At 49.4% G+C, this 25,890-nt stretch overlaps 1 protein-coding gene across 3 annotated transcripts in view; it reads right to left on the bottom strand.

The window, feature by feature from the left end:
• The window catches only part of LHPP (phospholysine phosphohistidine inorganic pyrophosphate phosphatase), a 150,403-nt gene that overhangs the window by 93,619 nt on the left and 30,894 nt on the right, over positions 1-25,890 (bottom strand). For 2 of the 3 annotated variants that reach the window (XM_001083060.5, XM_077947813.1), the window contains exons 4-6: positions 22,094-22,157; positions 21,046-21,138; positions 3,186-3,277 (exon numbers count right to left, since the gene is read on the bottom strand). In XM_001083060.5, coding sequence (XP_001083060.2) covers positions 3,186-3,277; positions 21,046-21,138; positions 22,094-22,157 — 249 coding nt within the window. The remainder of the gene's footprint in view (positions 1-3,185; positions 3,278-21,045; positions 21,139-22,093; positions 22,158-25,890) is intronic. The other variant, XM_015148402.3, reaches the window with a different exon arrangement.

Genomic DNA, 25,890 nt, shown 5'->3' with positions numbered 1-25,890 from the left:
GGATGGATATGGATAGATATAGACGGTAGCGGCTGCATGTGCTCCCCACCCTGGCCATTTGCTGAGGGCTTGCTGTGTGCCCAGAACTACACTGATTCCTTTCCTACAGCATCTGAACACATGGATACACAGGACAACACACACACTGGAGCCTGTTGGAGGGTGGAGAGGGAAGGAAGGAGAGGATTAGGAAAAATAACTAATGGGTACTAGGTTTAATATCTGGGTGATGAAATAATCTGTACAATAAACCCCCATGATACATGTTTACCTATGTAATGAACCTGCACATGTACCCCTGAACTTAAAAGTTAAAAAAAAAAAAAAGAAAGAGGCTGGGCACAGTGGCTCACACCTGTAATCCCAACACTTTGGGAGGCCGAGGTGGGTGGATCACGGGGTCAGGAGATCGAGACCATCCTGGCTAACATGGTAAAACCCCGTCTCTACTGAAAATACAAAAAATTAGCTGGGTGTGGTGGCGGGCGCCTGTAGTCCCAGCTACTTGGGAGTCTGAGGCAGGAGAATGGCATGAACCCAGGAGGCGGAGCTTGCAGTGAGCCGAGATCTCGCCACTGCACTCCAGCCTGGGCGACAGAGTGAGACTCCATCTCAAAAAAAAAAAAAAAAAAAAGAAAGAAAATGTGGTATATATACACCATGGAATACTACTCAGCCATAAAAAGCAACGAAATAATGGCATTAACAGCAACCTGGATGGAGCTGGAGACCTCAAGGAATGGAGGTAACTCAGGACTGGAAAACCAAACACTGTATGTTCTCACTTATAAGTGGGAGTTAAGTTATGAGGATGCAAAGGCATAAAAATGATATAATGGACTTTGGGGGCTTGCGGGGAAGGGTGGGAGGTAGGTGAGAAATAAAAGACTACACGCTGGGTAGTGTACACTGCTTGGGTGATGGGTGCACCAAAATCTCAGAAATCACCACTAAAGAACTTATTCATGTAACCAAAAACCACCTGTTCCCCAACAACTACTGAAATTTTAAAAATTACCAAAAACACCATTATGAAGATGCTTGTAGAAAGAAGCCATAAAACAGTATTCAAGGAAAAAGGAGGCTGCAAAACAGTATCATCACATTTTTGTAAAAAGAAAAAAACCAAAATATTACCAGTCTGTTGATCCATGCAGAGAAGGTGATGCAGAAGGATTTGGCAAACTATTGACGGAATTTCTCTCTCCAGGGCCAGGCGCAGTGGCTCGCACCTATCAACCCAGCACTTTCGGAGGAAGAGGCGGGTGGTTCACCTGAGGTCAGGAGTTCGAGACCAGCCTGGCCAACATGGTGAAACCCCGTCTCTACTAGAAATACAAAAATTAGCCAGGCATGGTGGTGCACACCTGTAGTACCAGCTACTCAGGAGGCTGAGGCAGGAGAATCACTTGAGCCTGGGAGGCGGAGGTTGCAGTGAGCTGAGATTGCACCTCTGTACTCCAGCGTGGGCAACAGAGTGAGACTCTGTCTCAAAACAAAACAAAACAGTTTATCTCTCTCCGGGAGACAGTGTCATGTGGGAAAGTCCACCTCATACTCTTCTTTAAATGGCATGCAGGTAACCGGAATCTGAAAAGCACCAACCCTTGCTGGCATAGGGTGGGCACAGCCTCCCTCATGCCCGCCTGCATTTGTGGGCTGTGAGGGGCCTTCCTCAGAGGCCCATTATCAGTTTATAGGGGCACCTGGCCTGGGCTGGCCAGAAAGACCCCAACTGAGCTGGCATTCAGGACAAACATGTTTCTCCTCCAAGGAACCAGAAGCAGCCCAGTATACAACAGGTACGGTTCTCCCCCTCCACTTCCTGCCAGGTCACACCGCTGCGTTCCCAAGCAGGGAGGCGCCACCTGTGCTCACGGGTCACAGATATGCCCTGAGATGCACGAGGTGCTGGGCTGGGCTCCTGATGGCTGATGCCAGGCAGCGCCTGGCATCAATTGTAGGGCCCCAAGGTCCACTGTCAGCCGACAGCCCCTCGCCTGGGAGCAGCAGCAGGACCAGCCTCTGTGACCTTTATAGGAAAGGCAGGACTGGGGACTGGGGGACCCCTGGCTGGTCTCTTAGAAAAAATGTTCCTGTGGCTTGTGAGTGGGGTCTCCCTCACTCCCTTAGGCCAGGCCTAACCAAGGGGAGCCACAAAACCCAACTTCAAGAAAGAAAGAAGGCCCATATGTCATACATGTCGGGGGCTCCATGGGGGCCCCCAAGCCTGGGAGGGTCTGGGAGGTAGCTGGAAGGGACCAACTTCCTGACTGTAGACCCAGGTGCGCCGAGCATTCCTCACTCACCTCGCACTCAGCCACGGTCCCCAACCTGCAGGAGAGACCTCAGCGCGATGGTCAGGCCCTCTGATCTGTCTTCTCTGGTCCTGCCTAGGTAGATCTCTCAGGACGAATATAATTGCTCCCACCCCACCCCAAATCCAAGTACCCCCAGGTAACCATGTTTCAACCAAGTCTCCCCAGCATCAGAAAAGACGTGCATTCTCTGAATGGCCACAACAGAAACCACCTAGCATAAGGCAAGGCAACACTCTGATGTCCAAGATCCTCTCGATGACCAGGTGAGCTGGAGCTCAGGCACCACAGGGCCCTCCACATGCCCGGGAGCTCCCAAGCCCTGAGAGCTGCTCCGACCAGGCAGACTTTTGCCAGCAAATAAAACACAAGCTTCTTCTCGAGATGGAGGTTTGTTCCAGGGCATCCCTGAGCAACCCTCTGTCGTCTCCAGGCTGTCTGTGTCTCACAGAGTGGAGAAGGTGAACAAAAGGAGACGGAGGCTGTCCAAGGGGCTGAGTGCCCACAGCTGTAACTGCCACAGTGCAGGGTCTGATCAAATTGCCGAAGGGACAGCAGCACAAATTTGGCCCAACTCCCTGGTGGGCCGCTGCCAGGATGGACAGTGCCTTTGCTTATTTCTCTCTGCACTGCACACCGTTTCAAAACCCAGACCCTGTATCAAAAGCCACTCTACGTTATCACTGTCTGCTATAAGAGACCACCCAGCTCTGTTCTCAGAGGTCCACTACATACAAGACAGTGAATGCCCACATACTGCCCTTTGATTTGGAAAGAATACCCCCTTTACTTTGAAGAACAAAACAGAATGAGAACATGGTCATCCCCTGGAAGGAAGGTGGATAAATGACTCCCGCTGGCACTGACCTGAACTTCCCAGTCCGCACCTGCAGCGCTCTCATTCCACACCGCTGGGCACCGCCGACGTCGCCCACGATATCGTCCCCAATCATGACGGCCTGTCACGGCAGTGAAATATGCTCAGAAGTGATGTCAGGAGAGTTTTATTCCTGGGCTCCTTCATCTTTTTTTGACGTAATAAATGGCTTGATTTGATGTTTAAAACCACCATCATACACATTAAACAAGATAATATTGTCATCGTATTGATTAAAAGTCAACCCACCTTGAATATATCTCACACTGCCCCTGTAGGCCATGGCTTTGAACGCTATATATTTGTGCAATTCGAAATCAATCAGCAGACGTCAAAGTGATTTGGCACCCCAAGGACGTGCGGGGATGCTGAACGCTGTCCGGCCTCCGCTGGAACACAGGCTAAATTTCACCTGACCCTAAAGACTCCGTAACCTGGTTATTTGCCCTTGATTCTGTGAAAGTGAAGCAAATCTCTGGCATATCCTCGTAAGTTTTGCTTTATATAGGTTTTGCTTTCAATGGGGAAGGTATTGCCTTAAAAACAAAATAACAGACAAACCAAAATTCACACATACACAGAGGAAATGCTCGCAGCCTGGGTATCATTTCAAAAAGCAGCCTCTGGAATACACTCTCTCACCTGAGAAAACCAGAAAACCAAACGACGAAACAACAGCTTTCAGGACACTGGACATCAAGCAATGAAGGACACTGACTTCTGAGATGCAGGAAACAAAGAACGTGGCTCCTGTGACTGCCCCCAGCATACTGCCTTCGATGCTTCCAGACTGTGGGCACAGGAGGGGTGCTGTGAACTGAAGTCTGTCCCCCACAAATTCACTTGAAGAAGAAGCGCTAGACTGCAGTGTGACTGTATTTGGAGACAGGGCCTGTAAGGAGGTAATTCATTGAGGCTGAAGGAGGTCAGAGGGGGCCCTGATCTGATGGGACTGCTGTCCTTACCAGAGGACGAGGCACTGGAGTGCACTCCACAGAAGCACAGAGGAGAGGCCATGGGAGGACACAGCAAGAAGGCGGCCATCTACAAGCCGGGAAGAGAGCCCTCATCAGAAACTGGACTTGCCGGCACCCTGATCTCAGGCTTCAAGCCTCCTGAACAGTGAGAAAGAGTTTCTGCTGTTAAATCCGCACAGGCTGTGGTGTTTTGTATGATAGTCTGGGCTGACTAATACAGAGGGAAACCCAGGTAGAGCCCAGTAGGATCCCTGAATTGGGGAGACAAAGCTAGGATTCTGGGGAGACCCAGGAGCAGAGTCCACAGGACAGGGAATCAGAGAGGAGAAGGCTGCATGGAGAAAGAGCCGTGGAGAACGTGGAGGGTCCCCTCAAATGCTCAGCAGACCACTGCCAGCACACGTGAGGGAGGAAACTCCCTGAGTCTGGGAAAGAGCCACACCAAATGACTAGAGAAAACGGTGCCTGTGTCTCACACAGGATTGCATATGTCCCCACCAGCCAGGCTGGGAAAGCTCACTCACGATGCACAAGGCATTGAGTGCCATCTTCAAAGCCGCTGCTTCGCAGTGAGGAATAATTCATCCAGGGCAACCCCTGCTCTGGTGCTGCCCCCAAATCTTAAAAGCAAGATCTGGAAGGATCAAACTGTTTCAAGTAATATAATTGCATCCCATAACAAAGTTCGCAATTCCTTATGGGCACACAAAAATATCCAGCACCCAAAAATAAGGTAAAATTGATCATGTCTGGCACTCAATAAAAAATGATCAGACGTGCAAAGAAGGAAAATATCATGCAGAAGGAGGAGAAAGATGAGTCCATCCAAACTGAGAAAGAACTGACAGAGAGGTGAGAATGAGCAGACAAGAGCATTGAATCAGCCCTTGTAATAGTATTCCATATGTTCCAAAAGTAGAGAAATGGAAGGTAAAAGAAAAAATCCAAATCAAGCTTCTAGAGATGAAAACTACAATGACAGGGATCAAAATACACTGGGTAGGATTAATGCCAGAAGAGATACTGCAGAGGAAAAGATTAATGAACCCAGAGACATGGCAATAGAAACTACCCAAAATGAAACAGAGGCAGAAAAATTATTTTTAAAAATGAACAGAGCATCAGTGAGCTATGGCACAACTTCAAGTGGCCTGATGTACACACAATTAGAGTTCCTGAAAGTGAGATGAGGTGGGGCACAGTGGCTCACACCTATCATCCTAGCACTGTGGGAGGCTGAGGTAGGAGGATCACTTAAGCCCAGGAGTCCAAGACCAGCCTAGGCAACATGGCAAGACCTTGTCTCTATAAAAATTTAAAAAATTAGCCAGATGTGGTTGCTCAAGCCTGTAGTCCCAGCTACTTGGGAGACTGAGGTGGGAGGACCACTTGAGCCTGGGAGTTTGAGACTGCAGTGAGCTGTGTTCGTGCCACTGCACTCCAGCCTGAACATCAGAGCAAGACCCTGTCTCAAAATTAGAAAAAAAAAAGTGAGATGAGAGAAGACACAAATACATTTGAAGAAATAGTGACTGAAAATTTTCTAAACTTGATAAAAACAATAAATCCACAGATCCAAGATCCCAATGAACACCAAACACAAGAAACACACAGACAACTGTATTAAGGCACACCATAATTAAATTGCTCAAAAGTAGTGACAAGGAGAAAATCTTATAAGACAGTCAGACAAAAAAGAGACATGTTATCTACTTATATACAGAGAAACAAAGATAAGATGTTAGATTTCTTGTTGGAAACAATGCAAGTGAGAAGACTGTGCAGTGCCATCTTTTAAGCAGTAAAATAAAAAAATGCCCATCTAGAATTCTGTACCCAGCAAAAATATCTTTCCCAAACGAAGATGAAATAAAGATATTTCAGACATCCGAAGAGGAAGAATTCATCACCACTTGGACCCATCCTTGCAGGAAGAGTCCAAATCGATGGGCCCCACACTCAGTAAGACTCCCCCGGCTTGGGCGTGCTTCACCGTCCTCGTTTCATTTTGTCTTGATTTTGGTTTGTGTATTTATCACTTAGCCCCACTTAGCATCTGAATTCCAGGGAGGAGACCTGTAGTTTGTTTGTTTGTTTGTTTGTTTGTTTGGAGACAGAGTTTTGCTCTTCTTGACCAGGCTGGAGTGCAGTGGTGCAATCTTGGCTCATTTAGATAACTTATTATGTCCTGGCCCTGTGCTGGGTGCTTCACTAAGATGATTTCCTTTAAACGCCACACCAGTTATACCCATTTTACAGATGGAAGTGGAGGCTGGCCCAAGGTCACACAGTCAGCAAACAGTAGAGCTGGGATCTCCACCCCGCTGCTCTAGAAATCTACCCTACAAGAAATGTAGAAGTCCTTTGGGCGAAGGGAAAATGACAATAGCTGGAAATACTCATCAACACCAGAAAAATAGCTTGTGGGCATGTGCTGACCTTCTGCCTGCTCAGCTCCCTCCTCTGCTGGCTAATTCCTCCCAGGCCTTCAGGACTCAGTTCCAGTGACCACCACCCTTCCCCTGCCCCCAGGCTGGGTTGCGTGGCCCTCCCAAAGCACTCTGGGATCGCATCCTGGTGCCACCCATGTCATAGTGCATAATGGACTCTGCTCATCCCACCCTTCCAGAAGCAGGAGCTCCTTCAGGACAAGGAATCTGGGCTGACAACTGGCACTTGGTTGATGCTCAGCAAATGTGTCTTGAGCAGATGAGTGCTCTGCATTATGGCAAGGCCGGCTGTGTCTGAACACACTTATGAGGCACAGACAAGACTTCCCATTGGTCACCTACATAGAGTGGAGGGAGTCATACAGTCCCCGCCAGTGTGGCCGAAATGTCAGTCACTTGTGGGTCTTCTTTCGCCACGTTAACATGTGTTATTGCTTAAATGGAGTCATGCTCTTTTTTTTTTTTTTTTTACATAAATACATGTAATTTAAAGAAAAAACAGCTGGGAGTGGTAGCTCACCCCTGTAATCCCATGAGATGGGCAGATCAACTGAGGTCAGGAGTTCGAGACCAGCCTGGCCAACATGGTAAAACCTGTCTCTAATAAAAATACAAACCGGGCATGCACCTGTAATCCCAGCTACTTGGGAGGCTGAGGCACACGAATTGCTTGAACCTGGGAGGTGGAGGTTGCAGTGAGCCAAGATTGTGCCACTGAACTCCAGCATGGGTGACAGAGTGAGACTCGGTCTCAAAAAAAAAAAAAAGGAATAATAATTTTAAAGAAAAAAAACCCAACCAGCTCCTCTCACTGCCCTACTCCAAAATCTGATTAAAAGCTTCAAAGTAGGTTGGGCGCGGTGGCTCATGCCTGTAATTCCAGCACTATGGGAGGCCGAGGCAGGCAGATCACTTGAGCCCAGGAATTCCAGACCAGCCTGGGCAACACGGTGAAACCCTGTCTCTATTAAAATATAAAAAATCAGCCAGGCATGGTGGCAGACGCCTATAATCCCACCTACTTGGGAGGCTGAGGCAGGAGAATGAGCCAAGATTGCACCACTGCATTCCAGCCTGGGCAAGAAGAGCAAAATTCTGTCTCAAAAAACAAAAACAAAAACAAAAAAACTACAGGTCTCCTCCCTGGAATTCAGATGCTAAGTGGGGCTGACCGATAAATACACAAACCAAAATCAAGACAAAATGAAACGAGGACTGTGAAGCATGCCTAAGCCGGGGGAGTCTTACTGAGTGTGGGGCCCATCGATTTGGACTCTGCCTGCAAGGATGGGTCCAAATATGCTTTCCATCTGGGGAAAGGGGACCACAGAAAGGGGGGCTGGGCCTGATGTGGCCAGCAGACACACAGACTCACTCCTGTCTCACGCTGAGCTAGAGCAGCGGGGTGGAGATCCCAGCTCTACTGTTTGCTGGCTGTGTGACCTTGGGCCAGCCTCCACTTCCATCTATAAAATGGGTATAACTGGTGTGGCCTTTAAAGTAAATCATCTTAGTGAAGCACCCAGCACAGGGCCAGGACATAAGAAGTTATCTGAACACGTTAAAAAGGAAACAGAAACATGAGGAAAGGTTTTGTTGAGGAAATTCTCTATCTCACCACATCAGAGAGAGAGAGAGAGGCCCAACGACCTGCAGCAGGCGCCCTTGCTTTGGTTACTTGATACCTTTGCCTGGGGCTTTCGTGGGCCGGTGCCAGGCCAGGCAGTGGGCGCACAGTGTGAATCAGACAGATGAGTCCCAGCCCTTATGGAACTCACGACAAGTGCTAAAGACAGACGTTAATCAGGTAATTCCACAGTCTCATCATCGGGGCCTGGGATAACGCACAGGAGGCTGTGAGGCCTGATCTCCTGACCTACTGGACTTGGGGGTGGTCAGGAAAGGCTTCCCAGAGGAGGTGAAGTTCTGAGCTTTGCTCTGTCTGATAGGCAAAAGGAGTCAACCAGGTTGTAGGACACAGAGGAGAGATGGGATACACCCAGCAGGGGCTACCACACATGTGTTCACTATCCATCTCCCCACCATTCACCAGGGCAGGCCATGCCATGAATTCCAGAAAGCACACACACATAAACCTGAAGCAACTGTCCTGGGAACTGCGTCCAAACAGTCCTTCAGATAACCAAGGAATCGCCAGGAGCCTGATAAAGGACAAAGGCAGAGCCAGCGAGGCCCCCTGAGGCCAGGGAGGTAGTTTCAGCTGAACCCGGAGCTTTTCTGCCACTTGGCATGGACTCGTCAAGTATCACAGTCAAGCAGAGGCCAGAGGGGCCTCCCTCAGAGAAGCCACGGGGGATGGTGGTGCTGAGAGAGAGCTCGGAGGAGGTGGCTGAGGGCTGCAATGTTGAGAATTCTGCCAATTGCTGGTAGCCGCAAGCCACTGCGAGACATAAGGTGCTTGAAATAAAACCACGTCTTCCTGGTGTGGTGCTCTATACTTCATACTTTGCACGGATTTTCTCTGGTCTTTCCTCCCCCTACCCCTGTGCTTCCCAGAGTGTGTCATGCACACGGGTGACATACTATTTGACTCCAGGCAGAGCAAGGACATACATTTTAATGTAATCATGTGGTCTTTATTTTTAGATTAATCTATTATGGTAAGTGAGAGATTCTGGTTTTCCATTTATAGTAGTCATCAAAAGTTCCTTTTAAAATACATTTATTTCAGTAATAAAATGAATCAATTTTAAGAAATGTGAAGTAAATAGAGCTAGTGGCAAGTACCCAGATACGGTAAAAATACCCAGATATGGTAAAAATTCAAAGTGCTTTTTCCAGAATGACTGATGTTAGGGAAAATCCTGCCAAATCCAAATGAGGTTTTTGTGTCTATCAAACCAGCTCCTGGCCAGGCAAGAAACAGCCAGTGGCACCGCGTGCTCCCTGGAATGGGACCAGCCCCAATGTCCGCTGCACGTACACAGGGCGCTCTAAGGGTCAGGAAAAGCCAGGGCTGGCTGGGCAGCCCCCATAGTTGCTGGCATCTGACAGCAGGGCTGGCCAGAGCTCCCATGTTCGAGTCCCCTCTGCCCTTCTCAAGGAGTTGTCTTCAAACTGTGAGGTCCGTGGTGAACATTCACAGCGCCCCAATTCAGGACCATGTCCACTGATGCCAGAGACTCCAGGGCCATCCTGCTAGAAGGTTCCTTGGAAATGGAACGGGTCTTCAAATATTACATGTCATCCTATACGTCCCTGCTTCTGGGGAAAATAAAACTGTGTGCATGCTCCTCCCACACACACAACCAGACAGCACACACGTTTCCCTCCCAGAATAGAGACTCTCGGTTCTTCCTGGGCTGGGACATTTGTGGATGTGGCCCACGGAGACGGGACCAGAGGAACATGGTCACTCGGAGGAAGAGTTCTCATGCAGGAACAGCATGGAGGTTCTGTGGGATAAAGCGAGGCTGCATCCAGGCGGAGCTCCGGGAAGCTGTCGGTGAGGGAGGCGGAGGCTGGGGGCCGGGACGCCAGGGCTGGCGGGGTGCACAGCTGCCTGGAGCAGCGATGCCTGTCCAGGCCAGCTTGTGGGCTCCGCATACCAAAGTGCACTCAGGATCCCGGGGGATTCCCAGATTTACTATCGGTGAAGGGCAATAATCACGCAAGGAGGAGCAATTATTGCCAAATCATTTAGGATTTAAAAAATCACTGGCAAGAAGATGGAGGTCAGGAGGTGCACCGTCAGGGGAAATAAAAATACTCCACCTGCCAGGGCTGGGCTTCGCTTCCTTTCAGACACAACATGGTTGGGGGTGAGGTGGAGAAAAAATGAAAGGTCGGACCTCCCAGAACCCAGAATCCAGAGAGCCGGAGGGAGGCGCCACAGTTTCAGAGGCAGGTGTCCGGGGTCGGGCCCCACAGCTGTCAATCCTCCCTCTTACGCATCTGCCTGCCTGCCCTGGTCTCCTCTTCAGCGTCCTAGGTGCTGAAGGGAAACCTCGTCTAACAGGCGGCAATGCTTTGGAGTGCAAACTTCCAGCGCCAAAGAGCTTCCGTGGTTCACAAATATTGTCCTTATCCTGGGGCTCTGCCAGGAGGATTAGGGCGGGAAGCAGCAGGGCTGGGTAGTGAAGGTGGAGTGAGCTCAGTGTCTGTAACTGCAGCCCCAGGGGGCTCATATCCCCCAGGGAGATGCCTTGAGATGACGGCTCACTCTAGGATGAGCCCTGGACCCAGGTCCCAAAGGAACCCAGGCTCCCACAGAGACCTGGAGACAGTGCGATGCTGAGTGATTATCACTGTGGTCGGACACCCTCATAAGGAACAAGACTAAACTCAAAGACTACTTGAAAAAAAAAAAGCCAGAAATCGCGGTGTTGGTAAGGACTTGGGGAAACAAGCATCTGAATACGCAGCAGGTGATGAAGGTGAATGGACACACCTTTCTGAAACAGAAATAAGCAACATGCATCACAGCCTCCCAGCCACATCACTAGGATTTGGAGTAAATAATCAGAAATGTACAAGAGGATGTACATACAAGATGTAGTCATCACGGTTATGCACAAGAGCGAAATTCAAAGCAGCCTCATCTCCATCAATAGGGAATGGTCAAGAACATGACAGGAGTCTGAACAGTGGAATAGTATGCAGCTGTGAAAACTGCTTTGTTAAAGTGCCTACATAAGTACAAAGAAAGCTGTCCCCTAAAAAAGAATAAGGTCATGTCATTTCCAGCAACAGGGATGGAACTGGAGGCCATTACCCTAAGCAAACTAATGCAGGAACAGAAAACCAAATACCACCTGTTCTCACTTATGAGTGGGGGCTAAATACTGAATACACATGGACACAGGGCAACAACAGACACCAGGGCCTACCTGAGGGTGAAGGGTGGGAGGAGGGTGAGGATTGAAAAACTACCCCATCAGGTACTACGCTTATGACCTGGATGACAAAATAATCTGCACAGCAAACCCCCAAGACACAAAATGTACCTGTATCACAAACCTGCACACGTATCCCTGAACCTAAAATATAAGTTAAAAAAAATTGTTCCCAATAGGATATTAAGGGGGAAAACTCAGATTTCAAATAGCAGATACAAGATTATCCCAATTTTGTGTTAAAAATGTATATTTAGACACAAAAAGTTGGCAAGATCAAGCATGATTTGTGTTATTCTAGGCTGGTGGGATGATGAGTGGTTTCTTTTTTTCTTGTACTTTTCTGAATTTTTCCTAGCTTCTTTAATGAGCATGAGTTGCTTCATAATCAGATATTTTAAATACTTGTGTTTTGAGAAGAAAATAAAATCTACTAAAAAAAAAAAAAAAAAAGGCTCCAAGGGAGAAAAACTCTGAAGGAAAACTAAGCCATGAGGTCTCACAGCACCTTATGACTAGGACACATCACAAAGACAAGGCCAGGGCTGGAAGCTCCTGCGACTCCCGTCAGTTTCAGACCCACAGCTGCAGGGCTAGGTGCCAGCTGCCAGGCATCGGTGGAAAGAGTTTCCAATTCAAACCAAGGATGCAGGAGGACTGAACCCCTCCTGGGCCCATTCTTTCAGTGCCGAAGTGGGCACCACCCAGCAGGCCAGCCTGCTCCCAGTCAGGAGTTGAGCAGGGTCATCCCCACACTGACACCCAAAGAAAATGCCCACGGCCGGGAGGTGGGGCTCAGTCAACAGAGTTCACAGGGAGGCCTCAGTGGAAATACCCATGGGGGAGGGAGGCCACAGCAGAAAGAACTGGCCCAGAGTTGCCCCCATGTGGACGGACATGCACTCCCCACTCACCAGCCTCCCCCTAGGGGTACAGACTGTCCGTAGACCCCTATAGTTAGGACTGATGCCCTGAGAATCATGGAATGAAATGGTAGGGCACCCTCCAGTTTATATGGCCAGGCTTCTGGATAAGCCTGCAAACCTCACGCCCATTTTTCAAGGCAGTTCTGAGGGCACAAGCCATGAGGAGGTCCTGAGGGATCACGGCAGCCTCTGCTTACCCTCCCCACCTGATATCCTGCCCACCCTCCCCACCTGAAATCCTCCCTACTCCACCCCACCTGAAATCCTCCCTACTCCCCCACCTGAAATCCTCCCCATCCCCCCACCTGAAATCCTCCCTACCCCCCCACCTGAAATCCTCCCTACTCCCCCACCTGAAATCCTCCCTACCCCCCACCTGAAATCCTCCCTACCCCCATCTGAAATCCTCCCTAACCTCCTCACCTGAAATCCTCCCTACCCCCCACCTGAAATCCTCCCTACCCCCCCACCTGAAATCCTCCCTACCCCCCCACCTGAAATCCTCCCTACCCCCATCTGAAATCCTCCCTACCCCCATCTGAAATCCTCTTTACCCCCCACCTGAAATCCTCCTTACCCCCCACCTGAAATTCTGTCTACACCCCACCTGAAATCCTCCCTACACCCCACCTGAAATCCTCCCTACCCCCCACCTGAAATCCTCCCTACCCCCCGACCTGAAATCCTCCCTACCCCCCCACCTGAAATCCTCCCTACTCCCCCACCTGAAATCCTCCCTACCCCCATCTGAAATCCTCCCTACCCACCCACCTGAAATCCTCCCTACCCCCATCTGAAATCCTCTCTACCCCCCACCTGAAATCCTCCCTACCCCCCACCTGAAATTCTGTCTACACCCCACCTGAAATCCTCCCTACCCCCCACCTGAAATCCTCCCTACCCCCCCACCTGAAATCCTCCCTAACCTCCTCACCTGAAATCCTCCTTACCCCCCCACCTGAAATCCTCCCTACACCCCACCTGAAATCCTCCCTACCCCCACCTGAAATCCTCCCTACACCCCACCTGAAATCCTCCCTACACCCCACCTGAAATCCTCCCTACACCCCACCTGAAATCCTCCCTACCCCCACCTGAAATCCTCCCTACACCCCACCTGAAATCCTCCCTACACCCCACCTGAAATCCTCCCTACCCCCACCTGAAATCCTCCCTATACCCCACCTGAAATCCTCCCTACACCCCACCTGAAATCCTCCCTACACCCCACCTGAAATCCTCCCTACACCCCATCTGAAATCCTCCCTATTCCCCCACCTGAAATCCTCCCTACCCCCCCACCTGAAATCTTCCCTAACCTCCTCACCTGAAATCCTTCTTACCCCCCCACCTGAAATCCTCCCTACCCCCAATTTGAAATCCTCCCTACCCCCCACCTGAAATCCTATTCTCCCACCTGAAATCCTCCCTACCCCCCAATTTGAAATCCTCCCTACCCCCCACCTGAAATCCTCCCTAACCTCCTCACCTCCCTAAGAAATTCTGCTGCGCCGCTGGCCCTTCCTGAGAGCTGGGCTATGGCTAAGAGCACTGGATGGGGCTGGAAGACGATGGTTTGGAGCCCGGCTTCACTCCTCATTGGCAAAGTAATCTTGGGTTCAGTACTAGAGTTCTCTGTGACCGTTCTCTTAATGCTGCAGTTCTCCCCAAGGCACATCTGGCAATATCTAGAGACAATTTTGGTTTCGCAGCTTAGGAAGGGGGCGGTCCCATGTAGTGGGTGGACAGTGGGATGCTGCTTAGCACCCTACAACGCATAGGACATCCCCTCACCACAAAATGATCCAGCCCAAAAACGTCAAGTGTCGAGGTTGAGAAATCCGGGTTTTTTTGTTTTTTTTTTTTGAGACAAGGTCTCACTGTCTTGTCCAGGCTGGAGTACAGTGGTGGTGCCATCTCAGCTCACTGCAACCTCCCCCCTCCCAGATTGAAGCGATTCTCATGCGTCAGCTTCCTGAGCAGCTGGGACCACAGGCATGTGCCAGCCACCATGCCATTATTCTTTGTATTTTTTGTAGAGACAGGGTTTCACCAGGTTACCCAAGCTGGTCTTGAACTCCTGGGCTCGCGATCCACCCACCTCGGCCTCCCCAAGTGCTGGGATTACAGGTGTGAGCCACTGCGCCCAGCCTGAGAAATCCTGTCTTTTACCTCCTGAAGCACCTATGACAGGGTATTTCATCTCTAAGCCTCAGGCTCCTCACCTGTGAAACGGGCCTCTCCGGACCAGGCTCCTTGGCTGCTACATATAACTAAGTGCTCTGGTTTGAACAGTCTCAATCTCCACCAAATCTGCATGACCTGCATCCCACAGAACTTCTTATGATGATGGAAAACTGCCAAAACCTTCACATGAAACCATAAAACCACCCACTGATTCAGAAGCTTAAACCGTGAGAATTAGATATTTCTAGAAGTAACCTTTAAGATCTGTTATTCTTTGCCTTATTACTGGATCCTAGAAAGGGCCAGGTTGCCTCTAAAAGGTTTGAATTTCCAATCTATTAGCGTAATACCAGCAATCTGTGATTTCTAGGCTACTGAGGAAAGGTTAAAATGAAAATTGGATTTGGGGAGTTACGTCTATTCTGAGTGCACACTGAAAACTCAGCAGCAAGAAGCAGGTCAGGGTCTCGGGGAAGCAGCAGTGATCAAGGGAAATGACTGGTGATAACTTTATTGATTAAAGCAGCTGGAAAAATGTAAGGTTTGCCACAGCCTGGCACTTCAGCAGCAAGAGAAGTCCTTGCAGGCATTTTTCATTAAAAATAAAAAAGCCAGGAACAGAGAATTATTACCCTGTGCATAAGACACATTCATTTGAAACGGCCTTATCTTGAAATACTGCTTTAAAATGTCTACACATCCTGAGCGTCAAATAACATTAGTGAGCATTTTAGGAAAACGGCAGGGTGGGGACGTTGGCAACATGCAGTTGCTGCTCCACTGTCAAAGGGACAGGCAGAAACGTCACATGAGGGTGGGAGAGGAGGATGATGTGGGAGGTAAATGAGACACAGCTTTGCCACATATGCGCAGAGCCACCAGAGGAAACAAGTCCTTCGCTCTCCAGGGCCACAGATGCTCAAGGTGGATGGCAGCGGCAGTGACCAAAACCGCGAGCAGCCACGGTGACCCGTCAGGAATCCACAGCCCCACTCCCTCCTGGACGCACTGCCCCAGCATCCGAAAATGACAAACCCAGATTCACTAGACCCCCATGAGGGGTCTCCTTTGGGGGATGGGCTGTATCTCATTTGAAATGTGAAGGAATCTGACTGTGAAAATAACTGAAAATGCCAAAAGAAAAAGGCAGGGAGAACACCCAAGGTCAGACCATCCAAATATCACCAGCAATGCCATCTGGACAGCTAGTCTCGTTTCCTTCTCTCTCCTTCCCTTCTTCCTCCCCTCCCCTCCCCTTCCTTTCCTTCTTCTTCTTCTTTTTTTTTTTTTTTTTGAGCAGGGTCTTACTGTTGCCCAGGCTCGTGTGCAGTTGTGCAATCTCAGTTTGCTGCAACCTCAACCTCTTGGGCTCAAGCAATCTGCCCACCTCAGCCTCCCAAGTAGCTGGAACCACTGGCACATGCCACCACATCTGCCTATTTATTTTTTTGCATTATTTTGTAGAGACGGGGTTTTGCCATGTTGCCCAGGCTAGTCTCAAATTTCTGGGCTCTAGTGATCTGCCCACCTCGGCCTCCCAAAGTGCTGGGATTCCAGGCATGAGCCGCTGCGCACGGCCAGGTCTTATTTTCCGGGCAGTGGCAGGGTTTTGTTTTTGTTGGGTTTTGGGTTGGGGGAAGGGGGCTGTTTGAGATGGTTGTGATCATACCACTTACATTATTTTTTGAGACAGAGTCTCACTCTGTCACCCAGGCTGGAGTGCAGTGGCACGATCTCGGCTCACTGTAACCTCCGCCTCCTGGGTTCAAGTGATTCTCCGGCCTCGGCTTCCTCAGTAGCTGGGATTACAGGCACCTGCTGCCATGCCCGGCTAATTTTTGTATTTGTAGTAGAGATGGGGTTTCACCATGCTGGCCAGGCTGGTCTCGAACTCCTGACCTCAGGTGATCTGTCCTCCTTGGCCTCCTAAAGTGCTGGGATGACAGGTGTGAGCCACCATGCCCGGCCTACTTATAAACTTTTAAATATTGATTTTTAAACTCAGATTAAAGCATTAGCCTTTCTCTCTATATATAAAGCAAATTATTTTGAGAATTTATTGTCTTTTAAATTCATCCTATGAGGGGAATACAAATATATACATAGTTGCTTATTTTTTAAATAAAAAAAATCTGTAATATTATAAAATATTTACAGCTATGATATTTATAAACATGGCTACCTACAAGAGACAGGTAAAAACAAAATAGAAGGAAAAGAACAGAAGTTAGACTTCCTTGAATATGTCTTGCTTTGTGGATCTGATTTTAGAACCATATAAATATTTTACATAAGTGCAAAACAAATGTAAATGTTAAGCCAATTCCCTAAACATCAAAATGAAAATGAATTCAAAGAGCGTCCACTTGGTGGAATACCACCCACAAAAAAGAATTATTCCTAGCAGCTTTAAATACAGTATTTTGGTCATAAACCTCTAGAGCAGGGGTGTCCCATCTTTTGGCTTCCCTGGGCCATAATGGAAGAAGAAATGTCTTGGGCCACACATAAAATACAACAATGAAGTCCGGACGCAGTGGCTCACGCCTGTAATCCTAGCACTTTGGGAGGCCGAGGCGGGCGGATCACTGAGGTTGAGAGTTCGAGACCAGCCTAACCAGCATGGAGAGACCCCGTCTCTACTAAAAACACAAAATTAGCTGAGCATGGTGGCACATGCCTGTAATCCCAGCTACTCAGGAGGCTGAGGCAGGAGAATTGCTTGAACCCAGGAGGCGGGGGTTGTGGTGAGCTGAGGCACCATTGCACTCCAGCCTGGGCAACAAGAGCGAAACTCCGTCTCAAAAAAAAAAAAATTATCAAGAGATGCCAAAATTAGAACTAATGATCAGAAAGAGAATATTTACATAGTGTCAAAGTACTTTCCCACAAGACAGTTATTAAGGCCAGGCGCAGTGGCTCACACTGGTAATCCCAGCACTTTGGGAGGCCAAGGCAGGCAGATCACCTGAGGTCAGGAGTTCAAGACAAGTTTGGCCAACATGGAGAAACCCCATCTCTACTAAAAATACAAAAATTAGCCAGGCTTGATGGCGGGTGCCTGTAATCCCAGCTACTCAGGAGGCTGAGGCAGAAGAATCACTTGAACCCGGGAAGTGGAGCTTGCAGTGAGCCAAGATTAGGCCATTGCACTCCAGCCTGGGCAACAGAGTGAGACTCCTGCTCAAAAAAAAAAAAAAGATACTTATTAAAAGGGACAAATTGTAACGACAATGGAGAACTCTGGAAGACACCTCCTCAACTGGTGATCAGAGTTCACAGATAAAGGACACTAGGGACATGACTGCTACATGCAATGTGTCCCCAGAAAGCCATGAGTGGGATGACTGATGGTGTCTGAATAAGGTCTCTAGGTTAACTAACAGCCTTGTGCCAGTGTTGATTTCCTGGTTTTATCATCGTTTGATGATGATGGGGAAGCTGGTGAAGGGCATGTGTGAATGTTTTGTACTATGTTTGCAACTTTTTGTGAGTGTCAAGTTACTTCAAAATGAAAAGTTGGAAACAATTTTAAAGGGTTATTAGTTGATAATTATTAAAGCACAGTGATGGGTACCTAGGAGTTCCCTGAGCTGCCCTCTCTACTGACATAGACATTTCAAATGTTCCATGATGGAAGGCTAAGAAGAGAGGCTGAGGAAACAAAAACCTCACATGAGTCATGGAGCTTCTTCAGACTGGATTCCAACAGATCAACAGTCAAAGAGCATTTCTGAGACAGTCAAGGAAATTTAAATACGGGTTGGTTTTAAATAATACTAACAAAAATCACTGTTAATTTTTTAGGTGGTTTTAAAATTTTTATTGTGGTAAAATACACACTACATAAAATGTATGACTGTGACCAGAGTATTCAGTTCACTGGCATTGAGCACATTCAGAATGTTGTGCAACCATCACCACTGTCCAGTTCCAGAATATTTTTCTCTTTTTTTTTTTTTAGACAGAGTCTGGCTCTGTTGCCCAGTCTGGAGTTCAGTGGCGCGATCTCAGCTCACTGCAATCTCCACCTCCTAGGTTCAAGCAATTCTCCCGCCTCAGCCTCCCAAGTGGCTGGGATTACAGGCGTGCACCACCACGCCTGGCTCACATTTGTATTTTTAGTAGAGTCAGGGTTTCACCATGTTGGCCAGGCTGGTCTCGAACTCTTCACCTCAAGTGATTTGCCCTCCTCAGCCTCCCAAAGTGCTGGGATTACAGGTGTGGGCCACCATGCCCAGCCCAGTTCCAGAATATTTGTATCACCCCAAAAGGAGACCGCATACCCTGAAGCAGCACTCCCCATTGCCATGCAACCCTGACTCCTGGCAACCACTAATCTGCTTTTCATTTCTATGGATTAGCCCATTCTAGACATTTGCTATACATGGAAGGATACAATATGTGTCCTTTCGTGTTTGGCTTCCTTCACTTAGCATAATGTTACCAGGGTTCATCTACATTGTAACATGTGTCAGAACTTCATTCCTCTTTATGGCTGAATAATATTCCACTGTATGGACACACCACATTTGGTTATCCTTTCATCAGTTGATGGGCAGGCATCTTGGTTTTTTCTACCTTTTGGCTATTGTATACGGAGCTGCTATGAATATTTGTGTATAAGTTTTTGTTTGCTACACCTGTTTCAGTTCTTCTGGGTATAGACCTGGAAATGGGTTGCTGAGTCTATGTTTAACTTTGAGGAACCACAAAGTGGCTTTCTGTGGCAACGTTGTCATTTCACCTTCCTACCAGCAATAGACAAGGGTTCCAATTTGTCTACATCCTTGGCAACACTTGTTATTTTCTATTTTTTTTTTAACTATACAGTCATCTTAATTAGTGTGAAGTGGTATCTCATTGGGGTTTTGATCTGCATTTCCTGATGAATGATGATATTGAGTATCTTTTTGTGTGCCTGTTGGCCATGTTAGGGGTTTTAATGTATTGTAGTTATGTCTAAAAATCACCATTTTTTTAATGTCATGCTACAATATGAAAGGATACAATTGAGATTTGCTTTAAAATGTGACAGCAAAAAAAAGTAAATTTATTATTATTATTATTATTATTATTACTACTATTACTTGGAAATGGAGTCTCACTCTGTTGCCCAGGCTGGAGTGCAGTGGTGCAATTTCGGCTCACTGCAACCTCTACCTCCTGGGCTCAAGCAATTCTCCTGCCTCAGCCTCCTGAGTAGCTGGGATTACAGGAGCATACCACCACACCCAGCTAATTTTTATATTTTAGTAGAGACAGGGTTTCACCATGTTGGTCAGGCTGGTCTTGAACTCCTGACCTCAGGTGGTCTACCTGCCTCAGCCTCCCAAAGTGCTAGGATTACAGGCGTGGGCCACCGCACCCAGCCAGTAAATTTTTTAAAAGGAAAAAAAAGAGGAAAGAAGAAAGGAACGTGGCAAAATCTTAACCACTGAATCTGGGTGATGGATATAATGGGGATGTGTATCATTCTCTCTATTTTTCTGTATGTTTGAAATCTCTCAAAATAAAGAAATTCTGCTCTATGAAGCAAGGTAGTACAAAGCCAGGTTATTTATTGCTGCAGTTCTCATTCTTTCAAAACACAAACCTCTCCTTCTCTAACAGACTAACATGACATTTCCCAGGTGTTTTCTGGGGACTCCAGGGAGCCTGCATCTTCTGACATCTCTATGGATCTCAGGGCAGGTGAAGGTACAGTGTCTAGACTCAAAGCACCATGAGGCACCAGTGTTCTGGACTGAAATGTACACAGGGGAAACACGCACCAGGCTTGACACCTGGGGGACCCCCAACCCATACTTCTGCTGCCCACTTCCAACGAGGCAGCAGGACAGCCTGGGGCAGCTGTGGACTCTTTCCTTTCCTTTTTTTTTTTTTTTTTTTTTTGAGAAGGAGTCTCGCTCTATCACCCAGGCTGGAGTGCAGTGGCGTGATCTCAGCTCACTGCAACTTCTGCCTCCCAGGTTCAAGCAATTCTCATCCCTCAGCTTCCTGAGTAGCTGGGATTACCAGGCATGCACCACCTCGTCCAGCAATCTATCCCAAAATAGTCAAAATATAAAGGTCGCAAAATGAGTGACTTTATTATTTCTTCCATATTGTTGTAATCCTGCTGTTACACTGTCTTGTCAGCGAGATATATTAATACACTGATAGGACTCGTCAATTCTTATCCTTTCAGAGAAGCAGCAAAAATTCAGAAAAAGCCGTAGGCATTTCTGCTTCTAGCTTTCACATTGAAAGTAACTTCACTGTTGAAACTATTCAGTGCATTTCATTTGCTGCCTTCCCCCTCCTTCCCAGCCAGGTCAGCTCTCACAGGGAGCCCACACTTGGCTGCCCGGCCAACCCCACAGGCTGCCTGAGTCCTGCAATCCATTCCAAACTCCAGGGCCTCCCTGACGGGGCTGTCTTCCCCGACCCACTTCACAAGGCGCCAACCTACCTGGTGGGCTTCCACTCCTATGGCTTGCAGGGCAGACTTGAAAAACTCAGGAGAAGGCTTCCCCACTACCTCGGCTTTGATGCCACAGGCATACTGGGAAAAGAGAGAGGGATATGGCATGGGTTTGGGATCAAGGAACAGGTGTATGCCCAGCCACGGAAACCCTGTCCCAAATGTGCCCCCAAGAGTCAAGGGCCTTGAAGAAGCAGGATGCTGTGGGCCTGAGAACACATCTCACAGGCAGGAGCCTCACAACTCCAGAAAGGGCTGCTCGGGTCGCTCAGGTCATCTAGCACCAGGCACCCTGCCATTCACTCAAAGGCCTACCCACAGCAGAAGGCATCCAAGAGCTGGCAAAACTACAGGGTTCCCAAGGGCCAGCAGAGCAGTGCTCTGCTCACTCGCCTGCAATTCCGTCCTCTCATCCCTTCTCCCCTTCTTCTCCCCTCTTCTCCCCTGCCCACTCCCAGCTCATCACAGGCCTCCTGGGTCAAGCCTGGGGCTCCATCTGCTCCTCTGCCTCTCCCTCCCACCTGACGGCAAGCAGGCAGGAGCTGCTACAGCTGTGAGGATGGGATGGGATGTGAGGCTGACCTGGGGCAGCTGATGGGACCTGGGCCGGCTGATGGGACCTGGGCCAGAGTGGACCTGGGGGAACCCCTCCCAGAGGCCTGGCCACAGATGCTCTTGGAAACTGAAGGGAAGTCAGGAAGGAGGCCAGTGAGGACCCGCCAAGCTTGAGGTGCTGCAGATGCCCAGGGTCAGGAACAACCGGTGGTCAGCACTGACACAGAAGCCACAAGCCCAAGAAGAGCGTGGCAGACAGCAGCTGGGAGAGCGGCAGGGTCCGTGGGAGGGGGGCTGTGCCCACTGGACGGGGAGGGAGAGATGGGGAGGGAGGACAGCGAGGGCCGGCCAGGGGGCCTTTGTGGAGACACAAAAGGCCATTCATACGTTAATTAAGCACAGCCTCTTCTCAAGAAAGACCCAAAAAGTCCCAGGTGCCCTGAGGTCTGAAGAGAGCTTGGGACAGAACCAGGGCTGGTACCTCAAGCGCCTTCATGTAGGGACCAACATCCAGCATCAGGCCAGAGGTCTCCTTGTAGTAACGCCTAGGAGAGAACAGAAGGGAGCACGGGGTGCTGAGCACAGGAAGCTGAGCACGAGGAGCTGAGTGCAGGATGCTAAGCATTGGGAGCTGAGCACCGGGCCTGTCTTGCTGGCTGCAGAGCCAAGCCGGGGCTGAGGGGCGGTCCAGGCACCACGCTGAGAATGACGCAGGGGACCAGCACCACAGAGCCCGGTGGCGGCCGCCACACCCAGCAGGGAGAGCACAGCAGCCAGCAGCTCCAGGAACGCCATGGGTCACACAGAACGTGCCCCTGCTGTCAGCCTCCTGGGGACCCTGCTGCAATGATTAACAGGGGACCCGGAGGGCAGATGGTTCCAGTTGCTAACACAGAGAATGACAAGTGACCTGTGTCCTGGGAAGGAACAGCAGGTCCACAGGACATGTGGCGAACCCCTAATTGCTAATAATTAACCCCTAATTGCTGGCTGAAGAAGGGAACCCCATTAGTTCCACAGCGCCCTGCTGCATCCCCTATTAGCCAGAGGTCAAGCGAGGTGCCAGGTTTCACGGGCGCCAGATGTTTTTATGAGAAGACAACTATTTTCTCCCCTGTCTCACGGAGGTGGAGACAGGCTCTGCATGAGGGAGCATTCCTTTTTCAAAATGGCCCCACTGCTCTTTGAGCCCAGTGCTGGCTTGGTGGCTGGTTGCAGCCCGGCCTGGCCCACCCTACAATGGCGTCGCACTGAGCCTCAAGACACCCACAGTCCAGACACATGGTGGGCCAGACCCGGCTCTGGCTGAACAAAGTCAACTGACTACAACGAGGGGAGAAAGTGGTTTAACCTGCACTGCTCTGAAGACGCAATTCACTGAAACCCAAGAATACGCAAGGGGGCTTGATTCTTGGAACCACTAAAATGTTTTGCCATCCACCATCACATCGGTTTCCCTCTACTCCTGCCATGCCCTTCGGATTTGGGAGCCGTGGAGAAAGCACGTATGCAGAGAACGAGAGGGAAGAAGAGCGCATGCTGACTTCAGCATTCAGATCTCGCTGCCTTCTAACGGTGTGACTTTGGGGTGCTTACGCCTGTGGGCCTGTTTCCTAATCTGTAAAATGGGCAAAATGAACAACAAACAATACCTTCCTCACGGATTGCTGTGAAGCTTGAACAAAATAACGCATGCAGAGTTATTAACTTGGTACCCTGCATGCAGAAGCTGCCCCGATGAGATAGGAGAATATTATTATAAATAACCGCTCGCCCAGGCTGACACAGGCAATAAGATATAAGCTTAGGGAAGGAAAAAATGAACACGGTCCTGTTCAATTTGGGGGGTTGAAATGTGTTATGTGACCACCTGGGGTGTGAGAACTGAGCTCCCCGGGAGCTGCCCCGGGTCTGTGCGTTTCCTCCAGCTTCGCCACTCCCAGGGACTCTGCCTGTCCCTTTCTGCCCGGCCTGACGCCTTGAAGCTGTACAAGCCACCCGGCCACTCCTGTTGGATGACCCGCTCACCCCTGGGCATCCTCCACTGACTGCCTCAGACGCTTCCCGGCTAAACTTACAAGCTGGGCTGCAGGTACCGGCTTCAGCCAAACCTGGGCCTTGCCAGGGCTGGTCCCTTACCACTCCCCTGTTAGGCATCTTTGGAGCTTGGAGTCTGTTTGTTGAAGGTGTGGGCATCTCCTGTAGTGACGAGGGCTTGGGACTCTCCACATGAACCCCAGGCCTGTTCCACAGCCTCTGAGGCTCTGTGCTCTGGGGTCACGACACAGGGATACAGGCTGGCTGGGATGCTGTGAACAGGCTTACAGAGAGGGGACCTGAAAATGCTCTCCTTTTTAGAGTGACCCCCAAAAACAGGCTTAGAAATCTCTAAGTTAATGTCTTAGACGCAGACTTCAAACGTATATTTTGCATTTACATGGCCTAAAAAAGTACTGCCTTTTCTTTTCCCAGTTGGACAATCAGCCACTTTGGTCTGATGATTTCCTGATTTTCTGGACCCCTGGTGGGGTCCAGAGTTCTCAGGAAATGGTGAGGGGACACCAGGTTCGGGGGCCTCCACTGGCTGCTGCTGCAAATGGCCCAGGTTACCTTTGTTCCCCTTGGCTTTAACGATCCCAGATGCTCCACAGCCCTTTGCAGGACTCGGGGACACTCCCAGCCCCAGGCCTGCTCCCCAGGGACTCACAGTCTGGTGGGGAAGCACAGAAGCCCACAGAAAAATTCTCAAGGGCAGGACCCAGGTGATGGGCAGTCTGCTTGAACAGGGCGGGGGACGGGCTGGGGACAGGGAGGGAGGAGAGGCATGGAAAGCTGAGACTAAGTTAAAAGGAATGAAGGGGAGGTCCAGGTCCAGGGAGCACCTTGGAATCTGCTGAGCACCCTGCTGAGGACCAGAGTGGCCACGCCACCACAAGCAAGGCCCTCTGCAGGCCCTCGAAGGCCACGACCCTCGTCCCCTCCTGCCCACCTGTGCCAGGAGAAGGAGGGCATGGAGGTGGGTAGGCAGGGCCTCCCTAAGGAAGTGATGTGTGGAAGTAAGCCAGGACGGAGGAAAGAAAGTACCCCACATGGGAAATGCTTACCCAGCAACAAAAGAAAACCTGAAATCAGCACAACTACTCCATTGTGACAGGTACAGCTCTGTTTGGAGCTGAGGATTCTGGGGGCCTCTGGGCCCAGACCCCTGTCCCTCAGCTACCCTGGGGCCAGCTGGAGGAGCTGGAGGTTGGGTGGACGGGAGCAAGCACCTCCCATCATCTGGCAAAACCTCCCAAGGGGACCCACGCACGCCACTTCTGCTGGCCTCATGTTCCCTGCAGCCTCTTCTAAAGTGAAAGAAACCTGGATTTTCTTATGTTTAAATTTAGTCCTGGATGGGATTTTTAAAAAACTGAACATGCAACTTAAAATACACAATCAAAACCTTGTCTTCGCATGCTAATCTTTAGAGTCTAAGAAGAACACAAACTTCCAGAAATCAAAATGAGAAACTTTTAACATTTCTTTTTTAAAAAACTGAATCTGGGCTTGATTTTATAGTGCCCAGAATTTTTCTTTATTCCTTATTCATTCAGAAAAACAAAAAGGCATTTTGAGGCCAACTGTTACCTGAAAACATTTTTTTAGAGACACAGCAAATATAAGCACTTAAAAATTTTTTTAACATGAAGCCCTGGTCATCTCCACACACACGAGATGCGATGTATTTCTCCTGTGACTGGTTTAACCCAGCCAATGGCAGCCCCACTTAGGACGTGAATGTTCTAGCCACAAAGAGGAACCCGTGGATGCTGGAAAGAAAGGGGGAAGCCCGGGAGGAGGAGTCAGATGCGATTTTAGGCTTTATTCTTCTGCCGTTTCCGATTATTCAGCACAGCCTCCCTGCAAATGACCACTTGACCTTTCCCAGAAGAGCCATTAACCTTCCATAGTCTGTCGGGTAAACAGCTTAATTTTCTGAGAGCGGCATGACAGAAGAAATTACAAAGCCAATTCCCACTCCCCGGTCCAAACAGATGCCAAATGTAAATCACTCCATTTCCAGGAGAGGGACAGTCTGCCCTGGCGCTTCCACCCGCTGCTCCTGCCTCCTTGGTGGGAGCCGCTCAGCCTGTGCCCCTGCATCCTGCAGTGTAGGACAGGCCTTACCAGCAGTGACCCACAGCCGAGGACCGCACGGTGATGGCAGCTCTTTGCGGGTCCTAGGACTGTCCTGAAAAGCTGGGACCTAGCCCCTAAAACTGCCAGTTCCTTTCT

This window comes from Macaca mulatta, chromosome 9, assembly GCF_049350105.2.
Source record: "Macaca mulatta isolate MMU2019108-1 chromosome 9, T2T-MMU8v2.0, whole genome shotgun sequence".
Classification (NCBI taxonomy): Eukaryota; Metazoa; Chordata; class Mammalia; order Primates; family Cercopithecidae; genus Macaca; species Macaca mulatta.
Note: the sequence above shows the minus strand (reverse complement) of the source record. Positions and strands in the feature narration are given on the sequence as shown.